The sequence below is a fragment of the Pectinophora gossypiella genome, chromosome 6 (assembly GCF_024362695.1).
Source record: "Pectinophora gossypiella chromosome 6, ilPecGoss1.1, whole genome shotgun sequence".
NCBI lineage: Eukaryota > Metazoa > Arthropoda > Insecta > Lepidoptera > Gelechiidae > Pectinophora > Pectinophora gossypiella.
In genome coordinates this window covers 15,030,523-15,054,135 of record NC_065409.1, presented here as the reverse complement: position 1 = coordinate 15,054,135, position 23,613 = coordinate 15,030,523, and the positions used below count along the sequence as shown (strand labels likewise).

The window sequence follows — 23,613 nt, the reverse complement described above, 5'->3', positions numbered from 1 at the left end:
GGCTTAGGTTTCATCATCATCACCTTTCATCATTTCATTAATCATCAAGAAAAAAATACGTCAGACATGGCTGTATGGGCATAGTTCCCTTTGCCTTACCCTTCGGGGAAAACCAAAACAAAAAAAAAAAAAAAAAAAATGATCGTTCAAAACATATAATAATATTCCTAGAAATATGAAACACAGTATGTAATCTTTGTAGAAGGTTTGCCTTTTATCATATGAAAATAATAAATAATTGTGATTGTGGTTATAAAACATGATTTTATCCATATAATGTTCAAAAATAAAATGTTTACCTATTTTATATGTGTAACATATTTTGTGTTTTTAATCATGTACCTTCATTTCAGAACGTTTCGCATAAATCGCCGGGCTAGCTGTCATTTTCTCGTCACACAAATAAAAAGAAAATTTAGATTTTTCGCCCGCATTTTTTAGTTAAATCTCTACATAAAATTATAAATGAAGCTTCTAAAACCCAGCTGGGTTAATCATGAAGGTGAGTTCTATAGATTTTTGTTATAAATGTCTACATTCGTAAATTCGATATGATTATGAAGATGTTGTTATTTTACAGACAAACCGATATTTTCTGTGGATATACACCCAACGGGGAAGAGGTTTGCGACTGGTGGGCAGGGCGGAGACTCCGGGAGGGTCGTGGTTTGGAACCTAAACTCCGTTTTGGATGAATCTGTTGAAGTTGATCCTAATGTTCCTAAAATGCTCTGTCAAATGGATAATCACTTAGGTGAGCTACTGAATAACATACTGATAAGTGATATGCACTCTTACTTTTTCTTTTTTAATTTAGCTTACTACAGCCCAAAAGCAAATAGTACTCAAAGATTTCTAATACCTACATTTCTTTGTTAATCTAAATACTATCCTTTATTCCTTTTTTATTATTATTGTTTAAGTACACTAGCAGCATAAGGTGATGCGTGTACGTCACTGCACTTGTGTTTTTGTAATGTTCATCAAGTCTATAAGATTTTTTTTCCACTCTAGAGCGAATAAATTTATTACATTTCTATTCTCTTCTAAACGGTTCTTATTTTATAGACAACACTGACTTTCTTAAATATAAACTACATAAAAATATTACTTCCAGCGTGTGTAAACTGTGTGAGATGGAGCAACGGTGGCAAGTATCTGGCATCGGGAGCTGACGACAGGCTGGTGATGGTGTGGGGGCTCAGCAAGGCCGTGGGGGCCAGCGCTGCCAAGCATAAGGCCGAGACATGGAGGTGCCTCTCAACATTGAGAGGACATGCAGGTTAGCTGAAGAACATTACACAATTTTGACAAATATAAATTAAAATACTATACGTAAACTTAATCTGCTGTGGTTAGGAGTAGGTTATGCAGATTTAAAATAAATTATCTGCAATTTTATTAAAATAATTCGTGGAGAATAAAAACGGTCTGAAGATAACCGTACCTTGCACTAGCGAGATGTCTCTGGCATGTTTTGATTAAGACAATTGTTGCTAAATATTACTGATTAGGTAATTTATATTGCTGCAATGAAAAATATTCCATATCTTCAGGTGACGTGTTAGACCTGGCATGGTCACCCCTAGACAAGTGGCTAGCCAGCTGTAGTGTCGATAACACTATCATCGTGTGGAACGCGGAGAAGTTCCCCGAGATGGTGTGCGTGTTGAACGGGCACACTGGACTTGTGAAAGGAGTGGCTTGGGACCCGGTGAGTATATTAAGGAATATTTTGTTATTTATATGAAAATACCCATAGCATTACACATGTACCCCCAAAAGGCCAGCTACACAAATAAAAGTGCAGATATTATTTTTAAGACCTCTGTTTTACTTCCTTAACCCTTTCACTCTGATATATTAAACAGTTCAATGATAGCGCATGCGGCGGCGGCGGCAGAGTCGGTCAAGAACGACGCGACGCGACACTCTTGCTGTCTCTGTCTGGCTGTCGGCTCGCGCATGCGTGCGCGATATGGTTGTTAATGAGGAACTTTCCTTTTGGTGTTCCCCAAAAACACGATAGATGGCGTTGTTAAGATTTTTCTTCGTTTGAACTTCTAATTTCATAGATAACAGACATATGTATCTTTTGTCTTTGTTTTTGGGTATAAATGATGACCCTTTTTATTACACCAAGGTACAATTACAACTTCCACCCATTATTATTCTGATCAAAATAAAGAGAAGCAATATAGGTAGCATTATCATTCTATGAATAATATGATCGAAATATCAAGCAACAATTAGTTATGATAATTTACATGCTATGATAATTTATTAAAATTGTTTTTTTTTAATTTTTTTTTTCTTATTTTGTGACCACTTGCAATTGGTCCGAAGACCATAAGCAGGTCTGTTCCTTCATTTCATCAGTCGGGTGAGGAGCATTTGGATTCATCAATCTCAACACTCCTTATTAGAAGCCAATCCTCTTTTGCACAATTGCAGGATCTGGTGTCTTTTAAGCCGTGACCTTGTCGTCTCCTTGTTAGTCAGCAATTATAATAAATTTTAATATATTATAATTATTGTAATATATTGTAATTATTGTTTTTATTTGTGTTATTGTTTAGTTTTATATATACTTCTCCCATTACATTACATTTTTGAATAATTATGTACCTCAGCAATGAGAAAATAGGTAATTATCACATTAAAAGTGAACAACGCCATCTATCGTGTGTTTGGGGAACGTCGATTGGAAAGTCCCTTATTATCTAAGCATGTAGGCATAGACAACTTTAAATGTTTGGTCAATTAAAAGTCAATTTTACATACCTTTTTGTTTCCAGGTTGGCAAATACTTAGCTTCACAATCAGATGACAAATCATTGAGGGTATGGAAGACTACTGACTGGTCACCGGAGACTGTTATCACAGAGCCCTTTGAAGAATGTGGTGGTAAGAGAATTAATTTAGTACATACAAAAATTCTAAACTATTTGGTAGTTTATTTTTTATTAAGAGCGGTCTAAGGTAGAAAACACAAACTTAAATACTGCCTATTCACTCTTGCCCAAGTTGTATGAGAACAATAATGCAGGGAGAGAATTAATTTGCTAATGATGACCATTAGAGATCTTTAACCCTTTCGGACCACAGCGCAGTGCGAACCGACTAATACTTAGCGGTGCGAATCAACGGTGGACCCAGACCACGGTGCGAATGCGTACCTCAGTACGGACCGATCTTGGTAAACGACGTCGCTGGTAAACGGCTAAACCCCATCACCCCCATTATTTTATTTAAAAAAAAGTTAGTATCAATTAAAAAGTAGTAAGTTAGTAGCAGTTTTGGTCCTTTGCGGGGGGCAGTGTTGTTGGTAATAGAAGAAAGAAAAGTCCGGAGAAGTCCGGATTACACACTGTAACATCACTTTAATCCAGCAGACACAAAGTTACAGAAGGAGAAAGGAAAGTAGAAGATAGAACAACAGCAGCAAAGACACACACACAGCAGCAGTAATATAATTCAAAGTAAAACAAAAGTAACATCTCATTACACCCGATGACGCAACATTAGTGAGACCCACCGTGCACACACACTCACTCACAAGTCTATTTATTGGTGCTGGCGCGAAGTCGAAAGAGCAAGGAGGCGCGCCGTTTTTGCAAAATGGCGTAAAAGTCATTAGTGCGCCTGCGCGAACATTCTAGACTAAGACTTAATTTATTAAATATTCGAATGAAACGAAAGAACATCGGCGTCCAATTTCAAAATTCGAACATATAAAGTAACTGACCAAAAATAATAACAACGGTCCGCGCGCAGCCTTCACGATTCAAGTTTAAACTATATTCGAAGGGGGTCAAGGTAAACCTAGCTCAGACGCTGGTGGGGCGCGGAGAGTTGCCGTTCTATACGTAGAATACCTTATTCTATGCTGATGTCCAGGTACAACGCACGTGCTCCGCCTGTCGTGGTCCCCGGATGGTCAGTACGTGTTGTCAGCGCACGCCATGAACGGCGGCGGGCCCACGGCGCAGGTGGTGGAGCGAGACGGCTGGCGCTGCGACAAGGACTTCGTTGGCCACCGGAAGGCGGTCACTTGTGCTGTAAGTCATTATTTCCTAGCCTTACGAGTTGTCTACGGTCACTAGCATTAATATGTATACAATTTGGTACCATGTCACATTAACTTTTTTGACAAATTGTACTGTAAGTCTCACTAAATGTCAAATATGTTAGTGCGACAGAGTCCTAAAGTGGGTACATTATATTGCTCATGACTGTACATAAAACACTAAAAGCGGCTTCGGAATGTCTGTGCCATATCTGTCATAAGACCGACGACCTTTACCGTACATTGTTTGAATGCCATGCCATGCCATGTCAGGGGCCTTTGGTGGCTCAATAATAACCCTGACTCCAGGGTTGATGAGGTTGGTAATTCACCTCACAAGCCACACGATAGTAGTAGTAGTACGAATGTGCCCGAAATTTAGATGTGAGAAGGGTTTTTCGCTCTCATGGTGTGATTTCCCTTGGCAACGGAGAAGCCAATTGGTAGTTGGCAGAGCCACTATCATGTAAGGCTTAATAGTTTATATTATCTGATTGACCCATCCTTTCCCTATGGCACGATGACTGACCTGAGGGGTTCAAAGCCACGTTAAAATTAAAAAAAAAAATGTTGATAGGACTCACTCGTTTTTGTTGTTGAACCGCTTATAAAAGTAAGTGCGCAATACACACAAATGTTGAATAGCAAAATTGCTTTTAGAGAAGAATTGCTTTAATGTGGCCTTTTTAACCCCTGATTGATATTATATTATACTACAGTATCATTATATGATTATGGTGTGTCCCTCAGCGGTTTAACAACAACATATTCGTGAAAGAAGGCAAGAAGTGTTGCTGTGCGGCCGTGGGGTCCCGCGACCGCGCGCTGTCCATATGGCTGACGTCGCTCAAGCGGCCCCTCGTGGTCATACACGATCTGTTCGGTGACAGTGTGCTGGACCTATCTTGGAGCTCCGATGGTAAGTCAACAAATTCGAGCTCAAAAATATCTTTGTCCATTAGGTAACATAGTTATATACATATACTTAACGCCCTGCGAAATGATGTAAATTCAAAAATGTCCCTTCAACAAGTTTATCCATGATCATTATCTCTATCTGCATAACTTATCTAGGGTAACCTTTAAGTAGCTTATGTTGGTTTGTTAAATAGTTAAATGTTCTGTTTTATAAGCTGTTGGTTATCTAAATAAAATAAAAATCATTACGTTGAATAAATGATTCTGATTTCTTAGTGACATCGTAACGAATACTGCCCTCAGTATTCGTAATGATCAACGCGAACGTAATGACTCCCTAGTCAGACCATGATTCTGAGTTGGTATCAAGTGGAATATTCCTACGTTTATATATACATACGTGTATATCGAACGGAAATTTATTTTTTAACTAATAATTACATCTACAAGTTACCATACAGGCCGAAATACATGCCCAAAGCGGTAATATAAACAAATATAAAGTTAAAAACTATGACATATATTTACTTGCGAAATAAGTAAAAAGAATCGATTGATTTTTGGCCATCTTAGACTGGCTTATTTAGATTAGCTATGGCCCGTCCCTTTCTTTTCGGCGGATAAGAAAATGACAGGTATAACTTAAAATAAAATTTGATGGTATTTACAGGAATTAGCACCATTGTATACTTTTATCTTTTTTTACCCTATCCTTATGAATTTTCAGGTCTAAACCTCCTAGCGTGTAGTTCAGATGGTACAGTGGCTTGTATACAGTTCACCAACAAAGAGATTGGGACGCCACTTACAATGGAAGAAAAGGTATTTCATTTTCTTTCCTAACTGTCCGCGATAGCCCAGTTCGGAAAATTTGTGACTTACATCGTAGCATACCGGGTTCGAATCCCGGCTGGGGCTCTAATTCACTGAATTGGCTTCTTGACAGTTTACGGATAAGTATTGACATACATACATAAACAGCCTATATACGTCCCACTGCTGGGCATGGGCACAGGCCTCCCCTCAATCAACCGGAGGGGGTACGGAGCATACTCCACCACGCTGCTCCACTGCGGGTTGGTGGAGGTGATTTTTACGGCTAATAGCCGGGACCAACGGCTTAAAGTGCCCTCCGAAGCACGGAATCATTTTCGGACAATCAAGTGATTCATGCCTGAAAAGTCCTTACCAAACAAGGACGGTCTCACAAAGTGATTTCGACAATGTCCCCATCGGGAATCGAACCCGGACCTCCAGATCGTGAGCCTAACGCTCTAACCACTAGACCATCGACGCTGTTACGGTATAAGTATTGAAAAAATTGCAACTGCTTATTTTATACCTCTTATAATATTTTATTTTCTCGAAAAAGCTTTATGTAATAGGAACTCCGTTTTCTTCAAGTGTTGTTTCTCTGACTGTAAACGAGTCGTGGTAACCCAGATAAAAAACCCTTGACGAGAGTCTGTGAATGTGAGGTTACAGTTCGAATCCGGGCCTAAACTAATCGTTTCATAATTAAGGTTTAGGAAGCCACATTCTCGAGACATGCGTTTCGAAGATGTGTGATTTATCCTGTATTGGGCTGAGTTTCTCTTCGCGAGTTGGAAGGTCCGACAGGCAGTCGCTTTGGTAAAAAACCGGACCTGTCAAATCTTCAGGTTAGGGAAACGGACCCTGTGAAAAACGGGGTAACCCTAAAGAGATGATGATGTTTCTTTGACTTTATTTTTTACCTATTTTTATTCCATAGAACGCATTCTACGAGAAAATATACGGCAAATGTCTGGCGAACGAGTCGGGCGATTTGTCGTCCAACTTGTTGGTGGAGTGTCCGGAGATATTGCTGGCGAGAGAGATGCAAGAAGCGAAGAAGGAGCTGCCTAAAGAGGAGACTACGCCCAAGAGTGAGAGGTCACAGGTTAGTGTGTTAAAAAAAACACTTGCGCAACAAGTACCTTGACTAAAAGACGAGCACCCAAAGCAACCTAAGTGACTGAGTCAAAAAAAAGACAAATACTAAAATAATTAAATAAAAAAAAATAAAAAAGTAAAAAATGAGAAAAACAGTAAATGAAAAATGTGAGAAACAATGAAATTGGTTTTTAATCATCTTAGACTGGAATATTTCTTTATTAATCCGGTCAATAAGGGGTTGTAGAGTGCGTGAGAGGGATCCTAAGGTTTTTCTTCAGAAAGGTTTTTCTTCTTCTTTCTTCTTGTGGTTAGAATGTTTAGGCAGTTAACATACTAAAAGTCCCCGCGTCTAGGGGGCGAGCCGGAGTGGGGGGGAAGGTCCCATTTTTGGGTTTTTCGCTTATATCTCAAAAACGGAGCGTCCTAGAGCCCCTTTTGAGGCATTTGTTGACCGAACTAATTAGCACTTTATAATTTACCTTTAAGCCCGTCGTCCAGCTTATCGACAGCCTAGCGACAACTATAGTTAGACATCGTTTCTATTTTTCAAATCAAATATCCTTTATTGCACACAAACAAATCATACAAACATTTAGCAACAGTACAAATGGGCGGCCTTATTGCTCTGAAGCAATTTCTTCCAGGCAACCACGGCCAGGAGTTAGCCATAAAAATCTTGGTTTATTTTTTATTTTTCCTGTTTTTTTTAGTTAGCCAAGGATTCAAATTTTATTTAAAAAAACATGATGCTTACAGACCACCGAAACGCCAGCAAGTCATAATTACTATATTATTATTAAAAAAATAGTAGTAATATTTGTCCAAGTAAAATCAGTAAACAAAAAAAAACACTGTCTATTCCCCAGCCAAAGCCGCTGGTGACGTCATCGCCGATGTCGACGTCATCGGTGTCCCCGGGCGGGCCGCTGCGCCCGATGGACCGACAGATCGAGACGCGAACCTCCGACGGCAAGCGACGCATCACGCCTGTATTCATACCGCTCACACATGCCGACGCCAAGTTAGTATACCTCACACTTGAATCCTCTAGCTATAACTACGTTAACGGTCTCCGTGGCCCAGTGGTTGAGCGTCGGGCTCACGATCCGGAGGTCCCGGGTTCGAATCCCGCTGGGGACATACCACAAAAATCACATTGTGATCCCTGTTTGGTTAGAGCATTACAGGGTGATCACCTGATTGTCCGAAATTAAGACGATCCGTGCTTCGGAAGGCACGTCAAGCCGTTGGTTCCGGTTACTACTTACTGATGTAAGTGCGTAGTCGTTACATGAGTCATCTCAGGGGCCTTTGGCGACTCAATAGTAACCTTGATACTATGGTATGGTAATCCACCTCACAACCCACACAATAGAAGAAGACTACGTTAACCAATAAGATGTCGATTTTGTTTAACCTTTCACAACCCGAGAGTCGCGGCTCGGAAACCGTCAAAACCCGGCCGTTTTTCTCGTCTTTCGAGGTGGCTCCCTGGGGAGCCACTGGGGAGTTCAGGATTTCATGTACAGGTTGATTCTTTTTTACAAAATCAGACGATTATAATAATTTTATTAGCTAGATGCACCTATTGTATCCAATTCATTATACTATTTTCAGTAATAAATCTTAATATTTTTTATTTTATAACTACTTCTTATTAGATAACTGTCAATATGCTGTTTTTCAATGTTTATTATGTAATGTAAATAATTGGAAGTAGGTATATAATACTTGTAAAATTACGTGTCTGTGTGTAAACATATATTTACTTTTTTATTTATTTTATAATTAAAAAATATATTTTTAAAGCATGCTTTTATAAAAATGCTCGTCAAGACAAACAGATGAACCCAAATTCAATAAGTTTACGTTGTTCCTTCATCAAGTTCCAGTGATCACCTTCCTTCATTCATCAGATCAGCTCACTGCCACCAAAATATTGCATTGTCATCTAACGTACATATCTCGGCAAAATTTTAGCGCAATCGGATATCTTCTCGGGGCAGGGGATGCTGTCCTTGGCGTAACCACTGTTGGCGTCGTGGGTGGTACCCAGGTCTAAAAAGGCAAATAACATATTTAGTTATTGATGACATACCTAGGTATGATTGAGGTCTGGAAGTGATTATCTGTTTTCACATAATTACTTTTCACAATAAAGTCTAAAATGAAACTAAGGTAAGGTATGGGGCTAGACCCATCGGGACTTACCGATACTGGGTAGGCGAGGGATAATGGTACCGGATTTATCCGAGATTGTACCGGGTCTTCCTCCGAATCACTCATTTCAATCCCTAAAATGATAATATCGCACGTGTAAAAAATACATACATATATTTAGTACGTGGCTCCCTGGGGAGCCGACGGATTTTCTGACATTAGTTCTAAAAAATAACAGCCTGTATAAACCAAAATGGCGGCGTCAGTTATTCCGTGGTTGATTTATCAACTAAAATAAAATTTATACGTACATATTTTCATGAACTAATTACATAATTCGATTCCTGGATAAATTTTAGATAAAAAGAAGCTAGAATGTTATAAGAATTTCATTGAAAATACGCAATAAACACTTTGCGAAAACGCGATGCCCAATCGCCAACTTTACTGAGTTATTTTTTGGTAATTCCTTTGAAATTTCAGGTTTCTTTTGATAAATAAACTATAATTATAATAAATACTTACCTTTTTTACCCGAGGAAATCCAAAAAACACAATATTATTCACAAGATATGCAAAAATGTGCACCACGCGCAGCACGACTTTTCGATTCCAATTTTTGAGCAGTAGAGTTGAAAAGTTCTGCGTATTTGGTAGCATTATGTTGCTCACTTCATTACCTTGTCAAATATATATAATACAAGCCAATATCTGCTATAATAACTAAGAAATAAGCGCGAAATCGGAGCGCAGTAGGGTTGGCTCTTTGGGGAGCCGGCGGGAGTTAGTTGTTTTTGACGCTGGCTCTTTCAGGAGCCATCGGGTTGCGAAAGGTTAAGAAAAAAAAACTATTATACTGTTTTACCTGTACATACATAAACTCACGCCAGCAATACCTGAACAAACAGATTATAGAATTCGTAGAATTTGGTGGAATTAGATAATATTAATCGGGAGCGAAAAAGTCGTGTTCGTCGTTTACTCCATCTTTGTATTCGAATTATTAAATTAATGTTATTTTTCAGCGACATCTGTTGGGTTTTTCGGTTTGACATTTGACACAAACGAACTGATGGTTCACAAAATGTGCGCTAGATGGCGCTGTCCGTGCACCGAGCTTTCTATTAGACCAACGTGTCGGGTGGTGAGCAGTATCGCTGTGTACCATACCATACCGTTACTAAATATGATTATGATTTACAAAAGCGTATCATCTTTTTACTTTTATATTCTCTATCATATTTACTTTTATATGCGCAAATGTCAGGCTTTTTGGCGGGAAACGGTAACGGGACAGTTGCTTTCTTCATTGAATTATCTAAATAATTAATACGAAGTGGTGTTTTGTGGTTAATGATCGCATTAAGTTAGTCGGAATACATTCGCGAGTGTTATTATATCGGAGTATTCAATAAACAAAGTGTATCTGCCTATTTTCGCTTCGTGGCAGGAAGCCGCTTCATAACTCGAAAGTTTATGCGGACTTTTGAGTTAATTCGTTTGGGGTTCGGAGTAGGAGTCTACTCCGAGGGTGGGGGCTTAGGTTTCATCATCATCACCTTTCATCATTTCATTAATCATCAAGAAAAAAAATACGTAAGACATGGCTGTATGGGCATAGTTCCCTTTGCCTTACCCTTCGGGGAAAACAAAAAAAAAATGCGCAAATGTAAAATTGCAATAATTCCGACTTCCCCGGTACTGTAGTGCGTCTGGCATGTTTGCTGACGCTAGCGTGGAAGATTTTTATGCAATTATGCGTAAAAAGGTTGCGTCATTATTATATCGAGTGCGGGGGAGCGGGAATAGTGTCCTAAGGATGCTTGGGGACAGATGGGACTCTGCTCTACTCGGTAGGTTCATCGAACTACATGTCACTAAAGGTCGGTGAGGCTACCGAGTGGTGCCGGTCCCACTAACCTAAATGTTTGTTTGTTTTATATAATTCTTGCCTACCTAGTATAATGATAATTGCTAACATAGTTTTAAGGGTATTGTTACTAACACTCTATGGACTTAAGTTGTCTGAAAATAAACAATTTTTATTTTTATTATTTTATTAATAATGCTTTTTTTAGGTGAATTGCTTCGATGTGGCCTTTTTAACCCTCCGTTCGTTTCCAGCGAGTCTCTAGGCTCCCTCCCGGGCGGCACGGAGAACTGCTTCAGTACATCGTCACAGAGCAAGTCCCGCATCCGCGTGGAGCGCCGCGACGACGTCGTCATACACCCCAACGTGTCCAACCACGCCACATCGCAACTGACTAAGGTCACCGACAAGTAAGTGCATATAAATAAATTATCGAAACTTAATAATAAAGAAATCATAAATAAATCCCGCGACGCGGCGACAATAGACAACTAGAAAACTCAACATCAATTATATCTTCCATGATTATCTCCCGTTATCACATTTCATATTTAACTGTTTATTTTTTTAGTCCATTTGTACTTTAGTACCTAAACGATTATATTGTTTTACACTGCAAATGTTGCCTACACCCATAATAGGCTAGTTACTGTTACTTTGTACTAAACGTCAAAACACATAATTAGTATGGAATTTGTGACGTCATAGAAAAACTTGATAAACTGTCGGATTTATTACGTTTTTCGTGATTACAATTCATAAATAAGTGTCGATTGAAAGTGTGACCGTGTCCGCAGCGGGCTGGACGCGCGCCTGCGCAAGCGCGGCGGCGCGCTGCCGGGCCCGCGCGCCGAGCAGCTGTGCGGCAAGCGCGCGCGCACGGAGCCGCCGCCGCTGGCGCCCGCGCCGCTGCCCGCGCCCGCGCTCGGCACCGCCGGGCCCGTCGTACGGGCCGCCGGCGGCCTGCGGCTGCAGGTAACTTCAATGTCGTTCTGTCAAAATACATAAGTAGCATTATGTTATTAAGTAATGTAAACTACGTCATAAAAAACACTTATGACCCGGTTGTCTAAAAGTGTGTTGATCCAAGCTCCAAGGAACTACTTTCTACCAGATCACAACTCCCATTTATCTAACAACCCTAAACCTAGCAAGTATGTACATTGTTACTAACAAATTATGGATATATACTCGTATTGTCCGAAATAAATTATTTTGAATTTGAATTTTATCTAGTGACGTGACGAAATACAACAATACGGTCAGTACATTATACCAAAATAGCGCCGGCGGCGAGTTTTGGTACAAAATCTAAAATGTATGGAAGGTACCAGACATGATAGAGCTAAACATATTTCAATGTTACAGGTGGTGAACAAAGCATGCAACACATTCTTTGGTGCTTTGACCAAAATTCAACTACTACCAAACAACTCGGCATCTAGCGAACCAGTTTGGGAAACATATTTAGGTAAGCTATTTTATCGTATATCAAAAGTCGGCGTTTGTACCATTTATTTTCTGATCTTGTTTGTTGTGCTTTATATTCCTTCTGTGCAATAAAGTTATATATTATTTTTAAGCTATTCACTTCCATTTTCATTTATCCTCGTAACGCCCGGATTTCCAGACACAATAGTTAAACAATGGGATTTGGATTTTAAAAGGCATTTGGGCCTTACGACCTTATAATAGGATCATTACTCGTAACTGTCCTTTTTTAATGCATTAATCTTCTCAGAAATTTGAAATCTGTTTTTCTAATATCTCAGCCGGACGGGTAAAAAGCAAGGAAAATACTCCGTGTTATCCAAATAGTAGTATAACGCGTGACTTATATAGCCGACTCAAACTTAAACCACTGAATTCGACTGAGTTTGAGTTCATTTTTGGATCATAGATGATAGATATCACGTGGTTTCCAGGATTTGTGTCTATTACATCGGACTTAAACATATTTGGCGGGGAGCGGGTGTATTATAGACCTCTGCCTACCCCATCGGGGATACAGGCGTGATTCTATGTTATCTTATACATAAACTTACTTCTATTTTCCGTTTACATAAATATATTTGGATTGATGAATGTAGAGGAAGCAAGAGAGGTGTGTCAAGATCGAAGCAAATGGAATTCCATAATCTCTGCTTACCCCGGTGGGAAATAGGTGTAAGTTTATGAATGTATGTATGTATGTATAAATACATTTGGCGAGGAGTTGGTGTATATAATATAGAAATATAAATGTTTTATTGCGACGATGTTTTATTTTATTTATGCACACCTGCCTACCCCCTGGGGACGCAGGCGTGCGGCTATGTGGTGTCAAACGTGGTCCCCCCGCAGGGTCCCCGGTGTCGTGCATCGCGTGCGACGCCCGCTGGGCGTGCGTGTCGTGCGCCGACGGCTCGCTGCACGCCTGGCGCCTGCACAGGACCACTGCGCAACGCGCGCTGCCGCCCATAGGTAACCGGGCTGGTTGTGGGTGAGGCCACAACACCCCTACAACACATACAGGGTGTTAGTGACCTACCAATAACTACGAAAGATGACTTAGAGTGAATATCAAGTTGAATTTTCCATCGCAAAAGTATGGAATTAAAAATAATATAAAAAGCCACAAAAAGCATCATGAATTTTGCGACGGAAAATTCGAATCGTGAGCTGGGGGGTTAAAATGGCCACATCGACGCAATTCATCTAAGAAAGCAATATTGCTATTTGACATTTGTTTGCATTGCGCACTTACTTTTATATGCGCAAATGTCAAATTGCAATATTGCTTTCTTACATGAAATGCTTCGATGTGGCCATTTTAACTCCCCTGTAATCCCCCTGAGTATTCGATACGGTGTCACTAACACCCTGTATACAAGGTGTCCAAAAAGTCATGAATAACCCTTTACCAGCTGCGGGCCCTTGCAACTTAAAACGACCTACTAAGACTTTGACATCAATAAAAGTGTTAAGTTTTAATATTTTTAAATTAAAGTACTTTTTATAACATAACATCATTACAACGACGGGAAAGATTAGTGTAGGACCGGATAGAGTGGTGCAAAATGGAGGAGCCCTATACCATAGAATAGTACTACGCACCATATCGTTCTGGGCGCTGACACCGGGTTTTATTTTAGTCTTAAATGGCCGTGACCCACTAAGGAGTAAGGGAGCACGCGGACTGCGTCTAGCTCGCACTTATGTGTTACACGGTAAGCATGGGATTTTTGTATAGTGTCTGGAGTGTGCCTAACAGTGGGATGATACGGGCTGATTAACGATGATGATAACAATTTATTTACGTGACCAAAATTTCCCTATAGTTATCCTAACTATCCAGGGCATACGTCTCACTTATTGACACACACCCTATTCACACATACACGCACTCTTACACACCATCTTAACGAACACACACGAATACACCCTCTACATGCAATGTAATCCACACTTTATTAACGCAGTTCATTAATTTTAATTTGTTTGATTATTGTTTAGATTTAAGCATTTTTTTAGTATTTTTGGGGCACTGCTGAAAATCAGCGTTGTGGCTCTCCCCCAATGTCGGAGTGTCACAACATAATGCTGAGCTGACGTCCCTTTTTTAGAAATAAGGTTAAATTATTATGTTCACTCCTACTGTGTACCTATACCTACTTATATCTAAAATAAATGATTTCTATTCTATGATGAATACTTTAAAAAATATCCAAGCGCGCTCGGGTTTACATCCATGTTATTGCCCCCCGCAGCCCTGCTGGCGCCCGCCGCCAAGCTGACGCTGGCGGGCGACACGCTGGCGGCCGTCACCACCACGGCGCAGCTCGCCATATGGGACCTCGCCGCGCAGACCTGCCTCATACGGCCACTCTGCTTCCGAGCGCTCCTCGCACACGCCGGTACCTAGTTATTTATGTCAACCATACACCTCGTATAACAAATAAATAACCAATCTCTATAAAAAGTGTCCGCGCGCATCTTGTCACAAGCGACGGTGTGAACGACACTTACAACCGATATTGCACTTTAATTTAACAGCCATAGCAACTTAATTTGAGGGAATGAACTTATACTACCTACATAACTTAATGTATACGTATTTACAACACGGCTTGGACGCTTTTTAAAAAAAAAGTCCTTAGCGAGTCTGATTTTACGTGATTATAGTATATAGTATAGTAACATAAGCTCATAATAATATTCCCAATGGGGAAGCAAAGGCGAATTTATTGTATATGTAGCGGAACTAACTAGTGGACCAACTAGTTCCGCCCACATGCAAGAGATGGCGCCACCATTCAATAATGCAGTCTGAAACGCGCTATCGAAGTTTACACAGCGTGAATATATACAACTTTCAACATAACACCTTTGGATCGTCGATCCCTGGACACACTACCGACTTATGGGCTTTGTGACTAGCAGGGCACGATGCTCAGTTCGGTACCCCGCAAAACATCCTTTGGCGGCAGCACACCCTCGCCACCAAATATATAAAGAGTATTACTGACCACCTTTGCTCACTTTTAGTTTCTAGTTTTTCCTTGTCCCTGTTCTATTTTTGTGTACGCTGAAAGTGTTTATTCATTCAATTTGTAGAGATTAATAAAATTCACATTATGTTGTACAGATAGGTAAATGAAGATGCAACTGTTGCAAATATGAAAAATAATTCGAAGCTCTATAGATGTAGACATATATTATGTGTCACTATAGATGGTGCTCTAATCGTTGGTCCTAAAGTATGCAACCACTTAATTTCATTTTCTTTTCATTACATATTAATTTTATTTAGTGGATATCTACTACTGTATTGGTAATGTTCTAACGAATATAGTGGTAAGGTTGTGTTAACTTATAATAATAATAAAAATACAGTATAGTTAAAAACTCTCGGCGTGTCATGGGAGCAAGGTACAGAGTCTGCAAAAGATCGCGAGGAATGGAAATCTGTTATTCGAGCCATACATCCCAACAGGGAATAAAAGGATTAGAAGAAGAGAAGAGATAGAAACAAGCAAAAATGAGGACAAGTACAACAGGCGGCCTTATTGCTAAAGCAGCAATTTCTTCCACTATTTTTCTTTTGTTTAGTTAAATGTTTTATAAAGAGTTGTTCATTCATGAGCGTGTTATATTTCCAGTGACAGTAACGAACTGCTCCCTCCTGGATGACGGCAACCCTATGATCTCACTGAGCAACGGCAAGAGTTACATCTACAGTCAGAAGTTGAGTGCTTGGTACGTAATTATTGGTCTGTTGGTTATATACATTTGTAGTCACACCTATATCCATAATGACGGAGTTATTCTTAAATAAATAAATAAAAATCGTTTATTTCGGACAAAGTCCATAGAATGTTAGTATACAAACGACTTATAAACTAGTGTTAGTAGGACATTATTCGGGCGATTATAAGTTCAAATTATAGGGTGTGATGCTCCATCCACCTTTTTAGAAGGGGGGAGTCCCACCTATCACATAACGTCTTCAGGATACTGTTGGGGCTGGCTCGAGTCCGCGTGAGAAGCGACGCACAACGTTTCCGCATGATTGCTGCAAAACCATCTGTGTGTGCCTCAGCGAACATACCAGAGGCGCTGCAATATCGCGGCAACCTCAACAATACTAAGACTATCCACAGCCGCTCCTTACATACTCAAGAATATTATCTAGTATTATCCTGTTTTTCATAGGGGTCCGCTTACCTAACCTGAAGATTTGACAGGTCCGGTTTTTTACAGAAGCAACTGCCTGTCTGACCTTCCAACCCGCGAAGGTAAAACCAGCCCAATACAGGTTAGGTCACATACCTCCGAAAATGCATTTCTCGGGTATGTGGGTTTCCTCACGACGTTTTCCTTCACCGCTGAGCACGTGATAATTATTTATGATATTCATGAATTCGAAAACAAATTCGACAATCATTGGTTTAGACCCGTATTCGAACCTGCGACCTCAAAGTGAGAGGCAAGCGTTTTATCAAATGGGCTACCACGGCTTATTCATTCATCTTACATGTCGAACCTCATTCTCATTACGAATTATTAAATGAGGACAGTGCAGTATAAAGAAGTCAGGCTTAATTAATGAAAGCCAGCGTATAAGCAGTCGGATAGCCGGGGATGAATGAAGAAAGTAACCGATGTGCGCTGTGCAGGCTGGTGTGGGCGGACGCGGGCGACCCGGTGTGGCGCGCGTGCGGCGGCCGCGCCGCGCCGCGCCTGCCGCGCGCCTCCCACGCGCTCTACCCGCTGGTGCGCGGCGCGCGCGTGGCCGCGCCCTGCAGCACCAGGTAATACACTTTTCCACTTCCACAGCTCGAAAACAGTGCTTTTCCCGCGTAAAACAGTGTTTTTTTTTAATTATACGGCTCTGGTTACTTGTGAATTGGCCGAAAATTATTAAAAAAAAACTGCATTTTATTTACATAAGAGACAAAATTTTATACTCTGATTTTTCCGTAAGAGAAGGCGAGGGAACATAGCCATACAGCCTGGTCTGTAGTGTAAACTTAGTTTAGCAAGTTCGTATGATATTTATAAAAAAAAATAATGGTTGTTTTCTCTTTGTTCTATTGCCTTTTAAAAAAGTAATATTCAAAATTAATATTTTTAATTTACTTATTTTAAAATAATAATCATGATGGTATACTTACATGAAAATGTTACTCATAAAATACCTAAAAAAAACGTATAAAACAAAATGGCGCGAATCAAATGTCTAAATGTCTAATGCTTTTTTTCTGCATTACATTGTTTGAATTATTTTATTTTTGTGACACGTGGCATACAATCAATGCGTCCAGTTACGAGGACAGTTGTCTAACTCCAAAAAAGTTCAGAGAACGGGTTTGTAATTCCGAATGAATGTGTATACAGAAGAGATTTTTAGGTAATAGTTTTATAAGTACCCCTAAAACTTTTCTCGCTGGTAGAAATGAAAAGTTGTATGATTCACACGAGACGAAATTTGTTTTACGTCTCATGCTTACAAATTACTCACTACATCTACTTAGTATGCTGCGTCTTGCTTTGCTACCTCGTAATTTGAACTCGACACACGCACAGTAGTTTATCCGAATCCAAATCGTTGAGGACATCGGTCAAAACATTTAATGTATATTCGGATCTTTAATGATTAAACTTTATATATTGTTATGTATATTTGTCTCCCTCCGTTTGTGTTTGTTGTTTGCCTCCGTGCTTCGGAAGGCACGTTAAGCCGTTGGTCCCGGCTGCATTAGCAGTCGTTAATAACCATCAATCCGCACTGGGCCCGCGTGATGGTTTAAGGCCCGATCTCCCTATCCATCCATAGGGAAGGCCCGTGCCCCAGCAGTGGGGACGTTAATGGGCTGGTGATGATGATGATGTATATTTGTATATAGATTTTACAATTATTTAAATACCTATTACTAATGAGAGACTTTCCAGACTACAATATAGATGGCGCTGTACAAATTTTTCTTTGGTTAACTTTTTAATTTCATAGATAATAAACATATGCATCTTTTATCTTTTTATTACACCCAGGCACAATTACATCTTTCACCCATTATTATTCTGATCAAAATAAAGAGAAACATTATAGGTAGCAATATAATTCAATACATAATGTGATCCAAATATCAAGCAACAATTATTTTTATATATTGCTTCTGCCATTGCCCTGTATTTTGTAATAACTTTGTACTGATGTAATGAGAAAATAGGTAACAATCTCGACAGGGCCTTTTATTTTATTTTAGGAGAACGTACCCTGGAGAGTCCGCCATTAAATAATTATTTTAGTGCTCATTAGCAACACTGCATATCAGTATTTAAACATTATATACTTTCTTCTAGTTCGTACAGTTCCGACGCGGTTCGCAGCTGGTTGGAAGCTCAGCTGGCCTCGTGTCTACATCTACAGCTTGAGAAGGATTACAGACACTGGTTCCTGACGCTCTTCTCGCATCTCATCAACCATGGTACAGTACCATATATCATACACACAACATAAACATACGCTCACGACTATATCCCAATTGGGGTAGTCAGAGGTACATCCATCGCAAGATGAACTACCTACCCACACCTCACCGAGCTTTTAGATCAACGTGATAGGTGGTGAGCCGTATCGCCGTCTGTAACGGTTCGACCACTTGCAATCGGTCCGAGGACCATAAGCAGGTCTGTTCCTTCTAGTGATGGAAGAAACTTAGTCTCTCAAGGCCTTTTAAAAAGACTAGACTAATTTTTAACGCCTTACGACTAAATTAGTCTTGTAACCCTTTAGTCTTTAGTCATAAGACTACAAATGACGACTAATTTCGGTCGTAGTCTTAAACCTTATAACGTAAAAGTCTTAAAAGACTAAAAGGACTGAAAGTGCCTTATAGCCTTTAGTAGCGCGAGCGCTAGTCGTTCGTGCATGATGCGTGTCTTATTATAATACAAAAATCATTAAACATTTCTGAATATAACTTATGTTTTTTTTTTCTATCTATGTGGTTAGTAGGACACAAAAGATGATGCATGAGTCATGTGTAATACTCAGGTGCTAGTCCTTTTAAAAACAACTTCATTCATTTTAGTCTTTAAGTTTTTTAAAAACAACTATAGTCGTTTAAGTCGTTTAGTCTTTATAATACAACGACTAAGTCTTATTAATAAAAACTCGAACCTTTAGTCTTTATTTTAGAGTCGAGTCCTTTAAGATGAAGGCTAGTCTTTTTAATAGGCCTTAAAAGACTATGTTTCGTTCATCACTAGTTCCTTCATTTCATCAGTCGGGTGTGGAGCATATGGATTCATCAATCTCAACACTCCTTACTAGAAGCCAATTCTCTTTTGCACAATTGCAGGATCTGGGGGGTTAAAAAGGCCACATAGAAGCAATTCATCTTCTTTGAAGCAATATTGCTATTTGACAGTTGCTTGCACTGCGCACTTACTTTTATATGCGCAAATGTCAAATTGCAATATTGCTTTCTTAGATTAATTGTTTCGATGTGGCCATTTTAACCCCCCTGGTATCTTTTAAGCCGTGACCTTGTCGTCTCCTTGTTAGTCAGCTGGGCTGCGAGAGGATTTATGTGGTGCTGAATGCGAGCACTTAAGATAACTCAATAAATTTAACGTACACATGTTGTCTGAAGACAAACGGGCAACAATTTTTATTTATTCAACAAGTTGTTAACATTAATTTCGCGATATATTCTATAATTTCAGGTACGGAGACTCAACTCAGAACAATCTTAGACGATATGCTGGGACCGAGCCACTGCACGTCTACGCCTAAGAAATGGCAGTCTACTATTTTGGTAAATATCCATTTATTCGTATTCGGCGCCGACCTCACCTTAGGTCTTACTTTAGTCTTAAATGGCTTAGGAGTAAGGGGGAAAGCGCGCGGACTGCGTCTCGCTCACACATAAGCGTTAGGCAACACACGGTAAGAATGAAATTTTTACATGGAGTGTCCGGGGTGTGCTAGCAGCGTCACAGAATAAGGAATAATAGTAAAGTATGGCAACTCTCCGCTCCCCACCAACGTCTGAGCTAGGTTTACCTCACCCCCTCTCGGACATAGGCACACACAGAAGCGCGTGTACGATAACGTCAATGTGTGGTCTCTGTGTAAAACAAGGTTGTTTGTATGAAGTGTTCAGGGTGTGGCAGCGTGGTGGATTATGCTCCATACCCCCTCCGGTTTGGTAGAGCGAACGCCTGTGCCCAGCAGTGGGACGTATACAGGTTATTTATTTTATGTTTTCCTACTATAGTTACACGTTTTGCTGCGAATTCAATTTGCTAATAATTCGCAAATTAGAATAGAAATATGTAGTTTATTATAAAAGAATGCCACACACAAAAACAAGACAATAACATAAGTTAAAAATTTCACAAAACAATTACAAATAAGCAAAACGGATGTTCGTCGAAATGATCATAAGGTGGTGGTGGACGTACTGACTTTCACCACTCACTCAGCACAAGTGGCGGCGGGAACCACGACGCTGGTATTATGTGGATTCTGTAGTAATTTCGTTTTTGAATTTGCAGGGTGTCAAAAAGCACGACATCTTAGAAGAAATGCTCGAGCAGCTCGTGCGACAAAACCGATGGCAGCGACTGTACACAGAATACTCGGACCAACTGCAGGATATTAAGAAGTCTGACGTCTCCACTGTCAACGGTCATTAATAAGTGCATACGCCCCATATTCGAACAGTAGGGTTAACAGGCGCAACGTGATAAAAAATTTTGTCACAGTCATTTTATCGATTCTGACGATATAATTATGTTGTTTGGTCGATTGGTGCTAATATATGAACCCAATTAAGTCATGTCGTTTTGTCAAAATACGCACAAAATCACGTGGTACGCATGTTGGGGCAAAAACAAACAAATCGATTTCGACAAAATTTATTGAATCGATCGATAATACAGGGTGTTAGTGACATCGTAACGAATACTGAGGGGGATGATCCTGACCATGATTCTGAGTTAATATCAAGTGGAATTTTCCGTCGAAAAAAAAAAATCATCCCTCAAAGTTTTCGTTACGATGTCACTAACACCCTGTATTATCACGTTGCGCATGTTAGGCCTGCAGGAAGAAGTATCCTAGGACCCACTGTTGGGCACAGGCGACGCGATAGACTGACCTTGAATTTTGGAAGGACAATCCGCCAATCAGTGTTTTTCTCCATTGCCCGCCTCCCGTGACCATACTTCAGGTGGTGACAAGTTACGCGCGGACTATCATAAGCATTAGGCAAATGGACAAGCTAAGAAAATAGAAAAATACATGTCAAATCCAGTTTTAAAGGTGTCACCAATTCAATAATTTATTTCGGACGATTTATATTTTTAATTTAATAAAAATAAATGAAATAACAATAGAATGGTGCTGATTCCGGTACAACACCATCTAAGTTTAAGTATTTTAAGTTACACCTGACATTTTTTTATCCGCCGAAAAAGAAAGGGACGGACAGATGTCAATTTTAGGCTGGAATTTTAAAAACCCTCTCAAATTTATATATTGGCCAATAACCTGACAGGAATTGACAGGATTAAGTTACACGTCAAACGGGTTGCATACCAGCGATATGCCTATTTTATTTGCCTTGGTTATTCATTCATTTTAAAATTAACAGTTGTCAATCATCCGTCCCTTTCCTTTTCGGCGGATAAGAAAATGACGGGTATATCTTAAAATTAGAAGGTGTCTGCAGGAATCGCGGCCAACGTCAAGATAATTTTTGCTTTTAAATTTAAGCTTTAATTTATCAAGTATTAGTTCATTAATTGGCTCAGCGACTGTTTTATATTTTAATGAAATGAGCTAAGTGACTTTACCTACTCGTTTACATGTAGTTACGCAGAGCGTTTGCAATCAATAAAAAATGCATGGCAAAGCTTCAACGTGACTTCTGTTATACATGACGATATCATCGCCTCGCCGCAGTCGAGTCTCTTAAACTCTACTTTTACCTAATATTGTGTCCAAACAGACAAACAGAGAATCTGCCCTTTACGATGAATGAAGTTGATGTATGTTATAATGAAATACGTATCACTATGAAATACTAACTTATTTTTGAATTCAATCTTAACGATGTTATTAATTTACGTGTTATCCTGTATAAATTGACTTAATGGTGCCGATTTCGACAGTCCAGCGATCCATATACGGGTCATGACGTACTAGCTCCGTACGTCCGTGACCCATATATGGGTCACTAAGGAACGACCAGGTACAGTCATGAGCAATATCACGTACCCACTTTAGAACCCTGTCACACTATCATAATTGTCATTTAATGAGACTTACGGTTTAATTTGTCAAAAAAGTTAATGTGACATGGTTTCAAAGTGTACATATTAGTACTCGTGACCGTACGCACGTGTTTAGAATACTTTTATTATTATTTATGTTTTTAACAGGACATATAAACATTTTAGTAATATGCGGGACGTAAGGAAGTCAAAACATTTTGTATGGGGACTGTCAACGTTTTAATCTGACAGGATTAAAACTATCGCTTTCTTGCACTTATTGTAAGTGAAGGACGGCATTAGTTTAAGAACTGTCAAAAAATTAGGTGAAGTTTGTGTCCGCCCGAATAAGCACCAATGAACGTATAGTTAGTTATTGACAGACAAAATTGTCGTGTTCATATCAATGCTATGATAATAATTAATTTATGTCGTTCAATAAGTATTGGAAATGTGATGCCTTGATTAAGTATGACTATGAGCGTGTACGTTTTATATGAAATCAAATGTAATGTAATTATGAATATGTATTATGTTATTGTAGTGAAGATGTAATATCTATTCTAATCAACGTCTCTTGTGTAATCAATAATTTTGTCTTGAGAGTTTCGTCTCTTGGATTTTTAATATACCCAGATAAATAACTAGACATGACAGCAAGATAGAAATATAGTATACAGGGCGTTAGTGACGAAACGAAATCTTTGAGGGATGATACAGGCAATGATTCTGAATTGATATCAAGTGGAATTTTCCGTCGCAAAAGTACTGAAAATAAAATTTAAAAAAAATAACTTGCTATCAACTCATGAATCATCCCCCTCAGTATTCATAACGATGTCACTAACACCCCGGACATATCCATCTCATTCCGCCGTCTTACTGCGTAAGTGTGAGCGAGGCACAGTCC

The 23,613-nt window shown here is 39.5% G+C and overlaps 1 protein-coding gene and 1 long non-coding RNA gene across 2 annotated transcripts; one reads left to right on the top strand and one right to left on the bottom strand.

Moving 5' to 3' along the window:
- The first annotated feature begins 371 nt into the window (after nucleotides 1-371).
- LOC126367760 (protein HIRA homolog) lies at nucleotides 372-21,122 on the top strand. Its single transcript, XM_050011485.1, has 20 exons — nucleotides 372-502; nucleotides 581-754; nucleotides 1,118-1,282; nucleotides 1,557-1,714; nucleotides 2,799-2,907; nucleotides 3,901-4,061; nucleotides 4,820-4,988; nucleotides 5,715-5,809; nucleotides 6,741-6,908; nucleotides 7,771-7,925; nucleotides 11,189-11,344; nucleotides 11,732-11,909; nucleotides 12,303-12,405; nucleotides 13,278-13,397; nucleotides 14,684-14,830; nucleotides 16,076-16,172; nucleotides 17,093-17,227; nucleotides 18,780-18,904; nucleotides 20,148-20,239; nucleotides 20,982-21,122. The coding sequence occupies exons 1-20, from the start codon at nucleotides 466-468 to the stop codon at nucleotides 21,120-21,122; spliced, it is 2,685 nt and encodes an 894-aa protein (XP_049867442.1). The 5' UTR covers nucleotides 372-465.
- LOC126367877 (uncharacterized) lies at nucleotides 8,695-9,685 on the bottom strand. The gene is made up of 2 exons (XR_007566518.1): nucleotides 9,590-9,685; nucleotides 8,695-8,962 (listed from the first exon to the last, which is right to left on the bottom strand). It is a non-coding gene; the product is annotated as an uncharacterized LOC126367877 (long non-coding RNA).
- Nucleotides 21,123-23,613: the final 2,491 nt, after the last annotated feature.

Bases quoted from the DNA above. Each gene is read 5' to 3' on its own strand.
- LOC126367760 (XM_050011485.1), top strand. From the start codon at position 466: ATGAAGCTTCTAAAACCCAGCTGGGTTAATCATGAAG. The intron at 16,173-17,092 runs GTACGTAATTAT...TGCGCTGTGCAG, and splicing joins AGTCAGAAGTTGAGTGCTTG to GCTGGTGTGGGCGGACGCGG. The intron at 18,905-20,147 runs GTACAGTACCAT...CTATAATTTCAG, and splicing joins CTCGCATCTCATCAACCATG to GTACGGAGACTCAACTCAGA.